Source organism: Haliotis asinina, chromosome 3 (genome assembly GCF_037392515.1).
Source record: "Haliotis asinina isolate JCU_RB_2024 chromosome 3, JCU_Hal_asi_v2, whole genome shotgun sequence".
Lineage (NCBI taxonomy): Eukaryota > Metazoa > Mollusca > Gastropoda > Lepetellida > Haliotidae > Haliotis > Haliotis asinina.
The window spans coordinates 21,203,265-21,218,434 of record NC_090282.1 but is presented as its reverse complement, the minus strand read 5'-3'; the positions used below and the strand labels follow the sequence as shown (position 1 = coordinate 21,218,434).

General features: G+C 39.0%; 1 protein-coding gene across 1 annotated transcript; it reads right to left on the bottom strand.

Annotated features, from left to right (window-relative positions):
- Positions 1–4,764: 4,764 nt before the first annotated feature.
- On the bottom strand, positions 4,765–13,870 carry LOC137277200 (uncharacterized). Its single transcript, XM_067808873.1, has 8 exons — positions 13,813–13,870; positions 11,389–11,511; positions 11,028–11,132; positions 10,046–10,231; positions 9,511–9,642; positions 8,376–8,486; positions 6,829–7,014; positions 4,765–5,033 (listed from the first exon to the last, which is right to left on the bottom strand). Exons 1-8 carry the CDS (start codon positions 13,868–13,870, stop codon positions 4,765–4,767), a joined length of 1,170 nt encoding a protein of 389 aa, XP_067664974.1.
- Between the last annotated feature and the right edge of the window lie 1,300 nt (positions 13,871–15,170).

The window sequence follows — 15,170 nt, the reverse complement described above, 5'->3', positions numbered from 1 at the left end:
TTTTAAGAATAATTTTGAACTTAAAGTTGTTGGTTTAACTACGGATCAAGAAGAAGACAATTCTGTGATACTAGATGTTCTCATAAATGAAACGATATATACAGTAATAAATATATAGGTACCAAACACTGATAAAGCAAATTTCATAAAAACAATCAGGAACTTTTGAGGAATCATTATGTGTGGTGATTGGAATATTGTTATTCATCCAGAGAAAGATACATACCGCTATAAACATATAAATAACCCTGATGCCAGACAAACGTTTTTAGAGATAATAGTTGCTTTGGACCTTATAGACTCATGGCGAGAGGTAAACCCATCAGTTAGAAGATTTACATGGCGACAACCAACACCGTTGAAACAAGCCCCGGCTGGACTGTTTTCTAGTTGGACACAAGATTCTGCAATCAATTACTGATCCGGACATAATTCCATGTATACATCCTGACCATTCCATAACATCACTTACTATATTATTATTTGATGTGCAGAGAGGAAAAGGATTCTGGAAATTTAATAATTCTCTCATAAAAGATAAAGAGTATGTAGATCTTTGTAAAAAAAACTGTGAGTGATACTTTAAAACAATATAAAGAACAAACAAAGAAGATAATAGATATACTATAAACGATCAATGGGAAAACTGGGAAAAAATACTGCTAAACATAAGGGGATGTACAATATATTACCATCTACACGTAAAAAGAAAAATCTAGCGCTAGAAGCCAGATTAGAAGAAGATCTACGTAAGTATGAAATAAAATTAGGTGAAGTGAAAGATGAGACTGAAAAAGACATACTAATGGAAAACTTTAAGGAAACTAAATATGAATTAGAAAATTTAAACGGAGTAAAGACAAAATGCAGTTTCGTAAGATCTAAAGCTAAACGGATAGAACAAGGGGGAAGTCATTCAAATAGTTTTCTTTTTTAAATTTTCTTAACAAATCCATATCAAAACTTGAAAATAGAGATGGAATCGTATTGAATACACAAGATGATATTATCCAAGAAGTTACAAAATATTATGAACATTTATATACAAGTGAAGAGTGCACACAAATTGACCTAGAAAACCTTTTAACAGAGATATCAATTCCAAGACTAGATAACACAACTTCTAAATCTCTTGAAAGTAAACTGAAATATGAGGAAGTCCTCAAGGCACTTAATAATGTGAAAAATGACAAAAGTCCAGGCCGTGATGGATTCACAGGAGAAGTGCTTTTGGCCCTACATGAGTACCTTATAAATGCATTAAACTATGCGTTTGATAATGTTTTCAATTACACAAAGGCAAAGATTGATAACTTGCATCCCAAAAGAAAATAAATCAAAACCATGTCTGAAAAAATGACGCCTAATCTCCGTACTTAATACCTCATTAAAAACTAGCATCTGCAGCAATAGCAAACAGAATAAATCACGTATTACCTTTGATAGTACATGGGGACCAAAAGGGCTTTGTAGCTGGTAGGTATATTGGTACATGACATGATTGATCACACAGAAACTTACCCAAAAACAGGTTATTACTACTTATCGACTTCGAGAAAGCCTTTGATTATGTAGAAAGAAATTTATGCAAGATGTCCTGGATTTTTTCAACTCTGGACCTGATTTTAAGAAATGGGTAAAGATACTTTTTGTGGATATTGAATCGTTTGTTTTGTTTTAGTAAATGAGTATGCAAGACCATTTTTCGAAGTTTCAAGAGGTTGTCGCCAAGGCGATCCGATATCACCATATATGTTTATACTGTGTGCAGAAATATTAGCAAACATGTTTACAAGTAATGAAAATATACATGGAATACAAATGGGGAAATACTATCTCTTCTCGCCCAATTTGCAGATGATACTACACTAACTTTAGATGGATCAGAAAAAAGCTTTTACGCAACAAAGAATACGTTATCTTCCTTTGCGAGATTTTCTGGACTAAAGGTTAATGCTGAAAAAAACTAAACTGGGTAAACAAGGGAACAAGGTATAAGCTTTGTAAAGAATGGAAACTAGACCGGTCACAGACTCAGTTTCGATTACTTGATATAGAATTTGATGTTGATTTGGAAAAACTGACAGAATTGAACTATAACAAAAACTTTGAGAAAACTGACAAAGAAATGGCAATGTGGATGTAAAGGCCTTTAACATCATTGAGAAGAAATGTTATATTGATATTAATTTTACTTCCAAAACTTAACCATTTGCTTAGTAGTATTCCTAGTCCCTCTAACAAACAGTGGACGATGTTCAAAAGAAGTACTATCAATTTATTTGGATAGGTAACATTGATAAATTCCAAAGAAATGTTATGGACCTACTACCTAAATGTGGTTGTATTAGTGTTCCTGGTGTAAAAAACTGTTACTGCAGTACAAAAACTGAATTGGATTAGAAGATTGATATATAGCAATGTCATCTGGACAAAGCTGGTCATAGATCATAGATTTAAATGTACTTTATGTAGCAGATTCCATCTATCTTAAGAAGAACATTATTCCCCACATTCATAACAGGTTCTGGAAGGCGGTACTTCCCTCCAGGTGAACATACTTGTACAACTGTGACAATGTTGAAACGATAATGTCAAATCCATTGGTGTAACAATGCTATTAGAATCGGGTGTGAACCTATTTATCTACAGCAATGGCATAAAAAATATGTAACATATTTTAGAGATATGATATGATGGTGATGATGGCAAAATATATGACAATAAAAAGTTTTTAAAAAGATGTAACATCAAAACAGACTTTCTGACTTATGAGGGAGACAGGAAATCTGGGTCATCCTTTTTTCTACAACACCAATCCTTGTACTGAAATCAGTTCTAGACCCACTCTGCCTGGGGAAGTTGAAATAGGAAGATCATTTACAGAAAGAATATACTGATATGGAGTGGAAGAATATTCATCTTATGGCAAAACGATGTACACAAAGTAGTGAATTAAGATGGTTTCAGTTTAAAATCATTCATATCTGGGTTTGAGGGGATGCATAATAATCTTTTGAATGCAATTATTCCTATAACAAATCTATGCTTTACAGATGTACAATTAGGAAAACCAAACCAAATTTAAATATATAGATATCACCAGGCAAGAAAACTTTCAGCATTCTCAAACTTTTACGCCTTTTGGTCATTTTTTCATATACTTTTCAGAACCCTGTGCAATGATCAGTATGATATTTAATGTGATCACAATCCTGTAAACAACTATGACGTCCTTGGTCGCCTCTCGATCTACGTTTTTTATCTACATACGCTTGTAGTAACCTTGTGTAAAGTCCTTGACATGAATGAACATACTGTGTACATCTATGGCGTTGTTCTCTACGTATGTTTTTCATTAACCTGGTGTAATTGTTATATCATATTTACATCAGTCATAACCTTCTGTACATTTACGACGTCCTTGTATATATCCTTTTCAGTATATGTAAACGAGACGCAATCCACTGAACATCTATATGCTCATATATATTATGTATACGTATTGCTATGAAATGGATGTAAATTTAAACAAAAAGTGAAAATAGAAAAAAAAACAATATGGAGTAGGTTGAGGTTTGTTGACATCACAATTTGATATAAGGATAACATAGTACCTATAGAAGATTCATGAGGGAACCAGCATACAGCGTTTACCGTCAGGGGGGTGTACCAAAGAAATACGAATCTACAGTAAATTAGTGAGTTAAATTCAAAGACATTATCAACTCAAAGCACCACCACATTAGTTAATATATCAAAACGGAATCTACTAATGACAAGCAATGGAGTGAAATGAAAGAAACCTTCGCCTACATAGTTCAGATAAATGACCGCCGTGTGTTCTTCAAAATATTGCAAATCACATCTAATAGTTTAGGTAAAATTGACAATTTGTATTGGTTGTATTCCAGCCACACAGGAAACACATCTAATAATGAGAATAATAAAATAGGCATTTTATTTCCCAATGAATGTGCAAAGACAAAGGTAACTGTTATCTCCATACACAGGAGAGCTCCGGTGCAAAGTTAACATACAATTTCGACTTAAGCATGAGTATGCGTTCAAACGTCAAATAGTAAAAAGGTGAGTGCATTCTAACCTACCGGTGATGCTATTATTTTAACTAATTTTACTCTGTGTTTCATAAGAAATCTCTGCTGTAAGCAGAGTCGGGTGAATATATCATCAGTACATATTTGTTTGGGTAGTATTACAGCTGTATGATGTTCACTACAAACAAACTGAGCCTGCCATCAATTATCAAGTTGTGCGAATATACGAGACTTCAGTGAATATTCAGTTAGTGCAAAGATTTAAAACTGTAATTTAAAGAGTCACTGCTTAGCCTGTGTTGTACATAAATCAATATTCACTCAAAATAAAGTTTAAAGGTTTGGGAGACTGATCCTCAGGGAGTTTGTTTTCAGTGATCCGCCATGCTGCTGTGATGGAACCACCCGTGCTGCCTCGGTTTTTTTCGATAAGTAGAATATACTAGATACTTCTACATTTTTGCCTGCATACTTAGGTTTGGAAATGTTGACTCGGATTCGTAAATTAAGGACTAAAAGACTCCTCTTTGTTGCTCTTTCAATGAATTAATATCATTATTGTATGAAGATATATCTAGTGATTATTCTCGTTTTCGGTTTTGTTTGGGACACATTAATCAAATTTTGTTGATCTAAAGGGCCATAAACCACAATGTCCAGTTGCAAGCTATGATTCTGTGATTCCTCATTCCGGAGTGCCATAATATCAGTGCCACTTGGTCCAAACATGGGTGTCATTGATCCAGATCCGCGGCTGCCTTGCTTCTATGCTCATGGTAGCGCAGTTGTCCGTCTGCTCGTCGAGGGTCACGTGTGTGCACGTGTCGGCCAGACGACACTGATCCAGACAATCCCGGAGGGTGAGTTGTGGCGAGTTGTTAAGGTATCCAAGAGTCAGGCCGCTGGTCGGACTTTTCACAAGGATGAAGGTTGTTGTGACGGAACTGACGCTATCACTGATTTTTGGCCTAATAGCTGAAATATAACAAACAGACAGAGAGGAGCGTATTAAAATTTAACAGAAAGACGTGTAATAAACGATGCCATTTTATACAGCTGTTAGTTTAAGCAGCGTCTAAACTAATCCTGGTCTTCATCAAACCACGCTTCTCGTAAGAAGTATCTAACGGAATCGGAGAGGCTCGGTGGTCTGTGGACGCACATGCGCGTACACCAGCTGAGTAGGTCGATGCTCATGAAATTAGTCTGGGTCCCGATCTTCAAAATGTTCGTAGCGACACGACACGTGTAACATAACTATAGAGTTACGATAGGTCGTAACTTTACGAACGCTTTGTGGATCGGGACCCTGGGGCCCATCTCTCGTAACCAGATAACTCGTAACTTTCCTCGTAGCATTCGTACCTCCTATATTTTAACATACGAGGTACGTATCCCAATTGCGCAGATCGATGTTCATGATGTCACTGGATTATCAGGTCCAGACTTGATGTCTTACAGACAGACGCTATATAGCTGAAATGTTGCTGAGTGTGACGTTAAACAAAAACAACCAACTAACCAAATCTTTAAAAAATGAAATCCATCAACTCCCGTATGCGTATCACTTCTAAATGCCTTACAAAAACTTATTATATAAGCAAAGAAAATATAACTCGTAACTTTCCTCGTAGCATTCGTACCTCCTATATTTTAACATACGAGGTACGTATCCCAATTGCGCAGATCGATGTTCATGATGTCACTGGATTATCAGGTCCAGACTTGATGTCTTACAGACAGACGCTATATAGCTGAAATGTTGCTGAGTGTGACGTTAAACAAAAACAACCAACTAACCAAATCTTTAAAAAATGAAATCCATCAACTCCCGTATGCGTATCACTTCTAAATGCCTTACAAAAACTTATTATATAAGCAAAGAAAATATCTCATTTTATAACAAATATCCTTTAAATATGTTTTATACGTGGTATATCTATACTGAAGTACAGAAACTGGCCAGACGTTGACAAAGTTCATTACAATTACACATCGCTGTGCGGATACATATTATCTCTACAGAATCTAAGTATCAGAATCCCAACATGTGTACAATCTTTGAAGTCCTTTCCTGGTGTACCCAGTCGTGACGTTGGTAGATTAGTCCTAAAAGCGGCATAAAAGTAAGCCCACTCAGTTTATGGATAAAAAGTAGATGTCTAGTGGTTATGTGACTGAATGCTAGGGATTAAGGAATAAATAACTTTAAATGGTTAAGGCTAGTATTTGTCATACGGCAAGACAAGATAACACAAGATTTTATTAGGTAAAAAAAAAATACATGTTACTGACAATGTAGTTCTTTTGAGCACATGTCAGGATTGTGTACACACTATAAATTTCTGTTACTATGTGGCGATTGTGGCACTGTCCAAGATCCAGGGTATACATAGTACACACTCATAGGTATCCATGCTCATTTCTTTCAATCAAAACATACATTTGTCAACAATAAACATAACATTAGGAATTGACTATAATTAAGTGGGGGTGGGGAGGGGGTGCACTAATGGAGATCTGACTGTTAGAAATGTCACTTGGTAGTTAAAGCGTTAAAACCTGATTGTTGAAGAAATTACACGTGTCAGATCAGAAGCTATTATTCGACTTTACGAAATTTCGTTTGTACGGAAAAGTCAGCCCCAATTTTAGATGTAATGCAATATTTATCTTGCTTCGTTAAATTCAAATAATATTGTACAATGGGACTACAAATGTGGGTGAAGGATCGTGAGTGGAAAGTAAACTAGAACATATTAATACTCACGGACACAGAAAATCCTCACATTTCTTGAATATACCCACTGGCCAAACCTATCACAGCCAAGGACTGGGTAGCCAGTGAGACTTTTGTAACCATCCCGACATCTGATGGAGATGACGTCCAAGTACTGCGTTCCGTTGTGAGAGGGGTATGTAAAAGGGTAGTAGGGAGGAGGTCCACACGAGGTCGCTGCAACCATAGAAGAGGGCAATATATGTTTATCGTAACCATGTTCCGTCTCACCGACGTCGTTGAGATTATTCGTGCGGGAGAGTGAGGGGCGAATTTTACTGATGTTGCCCACGTTCTGTTTGCGCTCATCTAAATCGACTCATTGTTTTTCATTCTTCCAGTACGGGCTGTTCTGCAAGTGTCTATGGCCTATGTTGAATATGGCGTTGGCGTCCATCGAACTTAACCACCAGATGCTCTAACGGTGTTAGATATGGAGATCTGGGATATGAGACTGAAAGAGGAACAGCTTGTTCATCTTGACCTGATCAAGTGGATACTAACGCACGGTGTGACCGTGTCACAACTGGTTGAGTCAAATATGTGAAGGGATGCACCTTTGTCGGCTGATTATCAATTTGTCCGAACAGCAGAAATAAGGTCGCCGTTTGACATATCAGTATCGAGAAATCGTCATGCTGTAAACAGCGACATGAGCTGTGTGTGGTGTAGTGGTGCCAGGATGCCATAGCTCCCTCTCTAGGGAAACAACCCTAAAGAGATGTCACTACACGTCACATCTCTTCATGTGTGGTATGACTCAAAATCAGTGTAAATGTTTGTTTCGACGTCGGTAGACAGTTGTCTTCCAATTTTAATGTCAAATATTTACTGAACCACCTCCTGATGTTGCACCATCATATTCGTTGTCGGGGGTGTGACAAATATCTGTCCTTTGGGTCTAATTCTTCTGGAGATCACGGTACCGTCACCACACATGCAGTACAGCTGGTTGGCAGTAGCGTGCCGATGAAGTAGATCCAAGACATGAAGATCTTGGACAGGGGAGGTGACACTTGGTCTACCTGTTCGAAATAGTGTCAGGCCAACATGTTATTTCAACCTCCAGAATCAATCTAAGACGTGACGATCTTGGACAGGACAGGTGACCTGTGCTAAGCAATGCAATAATGCCATGCGTAGCATAGTCAATGAGTTTAAACCTATTCCAGAAAAGACTTTTGTAACAAAGATTCCATCGCTATGCACTGAAGCAATGTGTCCATGACGTCAAGACCCACACGCGTTGCATGACTTTTGTTACAGTTTATCTGAAGTATTGTAAAATGACTGTTTATTTCAGCTGTCCATGCTTTCCGTCGCGGCCGATCCAAAGTTTCACTCGAATCCCCTTTTAAAAAATTACGACTAAACGGAATAGCGGCTGTATGTATTCCTGGGTGATGGATCACATTCTACTGGGCTCTGGCTGGTGGATGGTCCCTATGCATAACGCCGTGATGGACGTTTAGGACTTGATCTGTCGTTTGCTGTCGTTAATATGCCTTAGAAAACGGTTTAGCAGTGACTTAACTTACTTGCCCGTTTCATGCAGGTGTATGGACAGATTTTCCTCGTGTTCTCATCCGTCTCGCACAAGCCCTGGCTAGCGTACTCGCCACACTGACAATCAGTTTCGCCGGAATCCACTGAAACATCAGAGTGATGTGGGGAATCGAACGGGAATCTAGGATGCTTTCGCCACTAGGCTACCCCACCTCCCCACTGATTGATATTTATGTTCAATACTGTAGGAACGTCATATGTCGGGACCTACAAATAGTAGGGAACAGTACTAACCAGACAGGGATTATAAGGAGCAGTACTGACACCGTGAACGTCGGAATCGGAGTCGGATTAAACAGACTAGCATTGAAAACGTTGACCTTGAACATCGGAAGGGATTAAAATTACCTCACCTTAAGTTTTGATCATGGGAAACGGATTCGGATTTATTGGAACAGTATTGAAAACTTAAGCCTTGGAAATCAGAATCGGATTCGAATTTAAAAAAGACCCGTATTTAAAACTTTAGGCTTGAACATCGGAATGGGACACGGTTTATTGAAACTGAGAGTTCATGTTTTACACCTTGACCCACAGTATCCAACCTGTATTCAAACCAGTCATTACGCAAAGGATATGACATATTAAGGGTTGATAGCATACAATCTACGCTGCCATAATACGATATTACGCAACGAGCTTGGTTACATAGTGTATTCCTGTGTTATCCAATAATTGTCTAACAAGAATCAACAGGGGCAAAATTACGATTCACCAAATTCGTTAACGCATGAACGAGTTAACTTAAGTTGCTGAAGAAGTGTGCAAGGACTACTATATGGAACACTGTAAGGGACATTGTAGAGTAGTCGCGCAGTTTAGCGCCTTTAAGGCAGGCATTTTATATCGAAAGACGTTGCGATGGTGCAACGTAATGTAATATTAAAATAGTAGTGTTGTCTCTTTTTTCACGCTTTGGTTGATTTTGACATTTATTTAGCTTGAATTCTTTTTAAAGAGTGACAACAACTCGTCAGTATGCCCTCCATGATGATATACTATTTCAACAACATAAAACTGTTTAAAGTTCGTTCCCATGAGTGACTTCAAGAAAGCTGTCCACAACCTGTTTGCAGCAATGAGGACTGAGACAAGCATGGGTCTTACTGTGGCACAGGGCTCCAACGTCGCACGTCTGACCGCAGTCCATCCAGAAACTTCCTGGCGAGAACACGCACGCCTTGTACCGGCCGTTTAGTCGAATACACCAGCCCCGAGTCATACTGTCCTTGCATATCCCTGTTGGAAAAACATTACTGTCACACTTGCCTTTAAACGCTACTGTTCCATGTGTTTGTGTATGAGAAATGTTTGCTTGGTTGTTGTTTAACGCCGCAGTCAGCAATAGTCCAGCTGTATGGCTATAATCGAGTCTGGACCAGACATTGCAGTGATCAACAGCATGAGCATCGATCTACGCAAATGAGAGAGGATGACATGTGTCAGCCAAGTCAGCTAGTCTGACAGCATCATCAGGTCCAGACTTAATTATTTTCAGACTACCGTTGTACAGCTGGAATATTGCTGAGTGTGGCGTTAAACAGCAAACCAACCTACCAATCCAAGAAAATAGTGCAGAAAAACACAAAATACGAGTGTCCAAAAAGTCAGACGGGGGCTAATGGCTAAACCTAACACTTACTTGTACAGACGGCGTGCTGGTTTCCGACCCAGGTTCCGCTCTCCGTACAGTACTGAGGCTGCTCTCCACCACTGTTTCCCGTACAGCCCTGTCCGGTACAAACGTGTTCCATGTAACCAAGGTAGGCATCGCTTCGCACAAAAAATGTGGTGTTGTCCGGAGCCGGTGGGATGGGGCATGTGAGGTCTTAATAAACAATGAAATACAAAGAAAGTTGTACATTTTAACAGAACTTGATTACAAATTAAGCTCTGTTGTATGTGAATGAAATTAGCTTTACGCCACACTCAGCAATATTCCAGCTATATGAAGGCGGTCTGTAAATTATCGAGTCTAGCCAGATCCAGGCCAGATTTAGATCCGCTCAAGTGCTGACCAAAACTGAGTTCAGCAATGCGCACGTACAACATCTACAGGTCCTTAAACTTACAGGAACACTAGCTTATCCTGTCATAATTATTTTTCAAAAGAGTTCCACTACGTACGTTCTGAGTTAGGTCCATTGACTCAGTTTAGTCAGTTTCGACACTGCTTCAATATACCACATGACTCAGTTTTTAATTTTGGTTGAACTTATGCCCGGGTCTATTTCCAAATCTCTATTTCTAAATCCATTTGACTACTTGTAGGACTGATTGATTGCTGGGTTGTCTGTTCCAGATGCAATTATTTACAGACCGCAGTCATATAGCTGGAATGTTGCTGATTGCGGCGTTAAACAATGAACAACAGCCATAATTACAACTCGTCGGGGCAATTCCTTTAACATGACCACTTTCGCCAACACACTGAACTTCCAATCTGCAGTTCATCTTAATCTGGTATCATTTTATTTATTTATTTATTTATTTATTTATTTATTTATTTATTTATTTATTTATTTATTTATTTATTTATTTATTTATTTATTTATTTATTTATTTATTTATATGTCTCAACATGTGTTGATTGTTTACGGCAATAATAGCTGTTTTAAACTCACTGCCAAGTTCCTCGCCACATGTGTAAGAGCAGTTTTCTTTCACTTCGTCGCATTTTTTATGAAGGCGGTGGTATCTGCAGAGCATGTCGATATCGCCAAGGGACGCTGAAAACAAATAATTCAAGCTCAAGACTCCAATCTTTGGCCGTTGTACACTGACACAACCTCACATAACAACGAGTCATGTGACGTGTTAAGTTAAGTAACAACTAACATACAAGCTTTGTCAAACACACGCACACACGCACACACGCACACACACACGCACACACACACACACATTCACACACACGCTCTCTCTCACACACACACACACTAACACACACACACTAACACACACACTCACACGCACACGACTCACGGTGACACAGCGCTGACACATTGCAGGAGAGGGGGCACAGGGAAAGGTACCCCTTCATGTGGCCGGACCAACAGTAACCAGCAGCGGCAAATTCCGGGCATCTAACGTCATTGTCCAGGCAGCCTACAACAAACGTCATTACACATTGCAGGCACGAAAACGTAAACAGTAATATAAACACGTACGTTAAAAGACATATCTTGAAGGTATCCTGAAACGCACACACACCGCCTAAACATAAACCATATACACACCACCCCATCTTCTACGCAGGACTGAGTATCTTCTACGTAGGAAATAATAAGTCCTGCGTAGGAGATAGCATCTCCTCGTAGGAGATAATGAGACTAAATAAATTGGCCCTTTTACGCTTCCGTAGAAGACACATCTTTTTAACACGCAATTTAAAACAAACGATCAATAAACATGGAAAATGTCTCTTCAACAAAAACATGTAACCAAAAGCATAAATTTATATACTAAAACATTAATGCACAGCTGAAGAAACACACACAAACAACATTTGTCCTAAAGATACATGCCAAATTATACTAATACAGCTGCCCCATAAAAATAGAAACTCTTCCTTGAATATACGCATACTAATGCTGGAAGTATAAAATTCATCCTAAGACAAAAACTCCGATTCATCACTGTAACCGAGCCCTAAACTTAAACATAAACAAGCATCCTTGAACTAAAAGGAAACACAACTACCATTCCACTTAGGACAAAGAAATGTATCCTTATATGAATCTTTAAAGCTTAGATGCAACCAAAATAGATAAACATAGTTAAATCACAATTACCATTTATTTATGACATATAAAATACATTGACGATCATGTAAATAATAAACAAAGTTATAAGCGTACAATCGCAAATAAAAAGTTCAACATTTGGTACTTGGGTTTAACGAAGCACCCGAGATACCGAACCCCGTCAGAATAGGTGGGTGAGCACTCACGTGTAACGAAGACTTTCACTGGCTGGTTCAATTGCCGATAATCCCAGGGCTCTTGGAAATAGGTTTAAACTGCATGTGGCCAGTGACTGAAGTAGTCATATTGTCACTAGCAGGCACATAGGAGTCAACACAATAGACATTGATGCTGCTTATCACAATCAACATGTTTTTTGTAACGAGTATATTATTTCCTTACACGACCAAGTTGAGTTTTTGTACTCGACCAAGACTAGACTACTCCTGCTCACAGCCATATAATCCGGACATCCCCCTTCTTGGTGTGCGAACCTATTCACTGTGCATGCTCTCTGTGCGCAGCGCAGCACAGGTGTTGAAACCACTTTCCACCCCAGCTGGAGTGAAATTTGTGTGAATCGTTTGAACACCGGTTTAATGGTTTGGTTTTTTCTTCAATCGCGTTATTTTGCAGCTTTTGACAATTTGTTACTGCAAGTCCATACCGAAAGAACCTGCAAAGTTGTATTTTCCGTTGCATATAAGCCTTGGACACTGTGCTTAAACATACACCATAAAGATGTATCCTTCGACATGTACAACCAAGACAGCGAGCCTGATCAACCGATCCCGTTAGTCACCTGTTACTACAAGCATAGTTGCCTTTTATGGCAAGCATGAATTGCTGATGGCCTATTCTACCCCGGACCTTCACAGATCGGCGGTAGTAGTAGTAGTAACAGAAGTAGTAGTTGTAATTGTGGAAATGGTGGTAGTAGTAGCAGCAGCAGTAGCAGCAGTAGCAGCACTCGTAGTAGTGGTAGTTGTAGTACACTTCGTAGTAGTAGTAGTAGCAATAGCAGTCGATGTAGTGGTAGTGGTAGTAGGAGCTGCAGTCGTAGTGATGGTAGCAGTGAGTGAGTGAGTTTAGTTTCACCCCACATTCAGCAATATTCCAGCTTTGGGGCGGCTGTCTGTAATCAATCGAACCTGGACCAGACAATCCAGTGATCAACAGCATGAGCAGCCGTCTGCACAACTGGTATACCATGTCATGTGTCAATCAAGTCAGCGTGCCACCTGATCCCGTTAGACGCATCTTACGATAAGCATAGGCTACCGATAACTATTTCTATCCCATTATCACTGAATGGTAGTCAGATTTCCTAAGAGCTAATAAATTTAGACTCACGGTATACAATGTTTCATGTATACCGTGTTTCATTTCACGGTTCATCAATGTTTTTCAAATCTCATTTCCAACAGAAATAATCGCTATGAAAAAAACCTGCAGCTGAATAGCAACAACGTGATTCAGATTATTGCATATTGGAGTGACGTTGCCTGATCCGCTACGTAAGACAAAACACGGCCAATTCCTGAAAATACTACTGATTAAAATCCGCATTTTAACTCGGAGTTTCGAGGGCGGTAGTGGTAGTGGTAGTAGCAACAGCAGAAAAAGAAGACACAACAGTAACTGTAGTAGCATGCTACTATACCTGGAGGGTTGGCGATGGCGCCCGCGATGACTGCGGCCGTGCAGAGAAGAGCCAACATTCTTCCCGCCCTGGAACTTTAACATAATAGCAAAGATGTGTGCAAAGCATTTTTAGCCAACCACTTTTAGACAGCATTTCCAACCTAGGGACTTCTAAAATCCATTTTTATCGAAGCAGTTTTAACAAATGAAGCAATAGGATTGCACATTCAACACTTTGAAAACGACAGTCTTACCTAGATATCCCCTCCAGTAAATAACCAGTTATTGTGGGGCCTGAGGTACCTGTCTTCCTTTACGATCGAAGCCACCGCAGAACTGACCAGAGTACATGTTTAAAAAGTCATAAAAGTACAGAACACGCCGAGTACAAAAAAGATATCGTTTAATTTATTGATAAATGGTCGTAACATTTCACTTCTTTTCTATATGATGCGCACCACAAGCTGCATGTCAGGGGATCGATGAAGCTCGACCTTTTGGCAAACAACAAATAAATATTGATGGCTTCTTCCAATCATATATTAGTGCAAGCAAACGACTGCTTCGTTAGGTAATATTCAGTCACTCACTTTGTGGGAACAGGTACAAGGATCACAAGCAGTCAAGTAATCTGCTGTATCATATGGCATTCTTTCGCGCAAACCTAAGGAAGCGTCACTGTTGACTTGTCAAAGATACCATCTCAGACAGCGATGTTGTTGGATAAGTTAAGAATGTCTTGGATGCCTTTTTGTACAGCAATTTGTCTGTAGATACTATGTTTCATTTGTTGGTATGAAAGTCTGTGTGAAATGAAACAGTCTGAAGAAAGCACATTATCATTTAACGTGACAAAAAAAACCCACTTACATCGACTACTTAGAATGTTTTGACAGTTAAGGTATGAAATGAAAGATTAGAAAGAACGAACCGCTGTTGCACTAAAGCAAACCCAAACATGATTACTAGGTTAGTAAATGAGTATTTGTTTTACATAATTATTGATGAGTGCGGCGTCAAACAACAAACCAATCAACCAGGTCAACGGGCCACTAGTAGTGGCGGTAGTAGTAGTAGTAGTAGTAGTAGTAGTAGTAGTAGTAGTAGCAGCAGCAGCAGCAGTAGCAGTAGCAGTAGCAGTAGCAGTAGTAGTAGTAGTAGTAGTAGTAGTAGTAGTATGCGTAGATGACCCACTTGTATGTTGCCACTGTGCAGGGGAACAATAAAGTAATAACGACAAAACTACTTCTGCACCATAAAACATAAAACATAATTATAGCCTGGACATGCAAAGGTTCCACTCAGTTTATAGCATATATGCATATGTTTAAACCGTTAACGTACCGTACAGACGTACCACCTCAAGGTATTTGTGTA

Excerpts from the sequence above, each read along its gene's own strand:
- LOC137277200 (XM_067808873.1), bottom strand. The coding sequence starts at position 13,870 with ATGTTGGCTCTTCTCTGCACGGCCGCAGTCATCGCGGGCGCCATCGCC. Across the intron at positions 11,512-13,812 it reads CGCCATCGCCAACCCTCCAG|GCTGCCTGGACAATGACGTT; the intron begins GTATAGTAGCAT and ends CGTTTGTTGTAG. Across the intron at positions 7,015-8,375 it reads CACCTGCATGAAACGGGCAA|CGACCTCGTGTGGACCTCCT; the intron begins GTAAGTTAAGTC and ends CTATGGTTGCAG.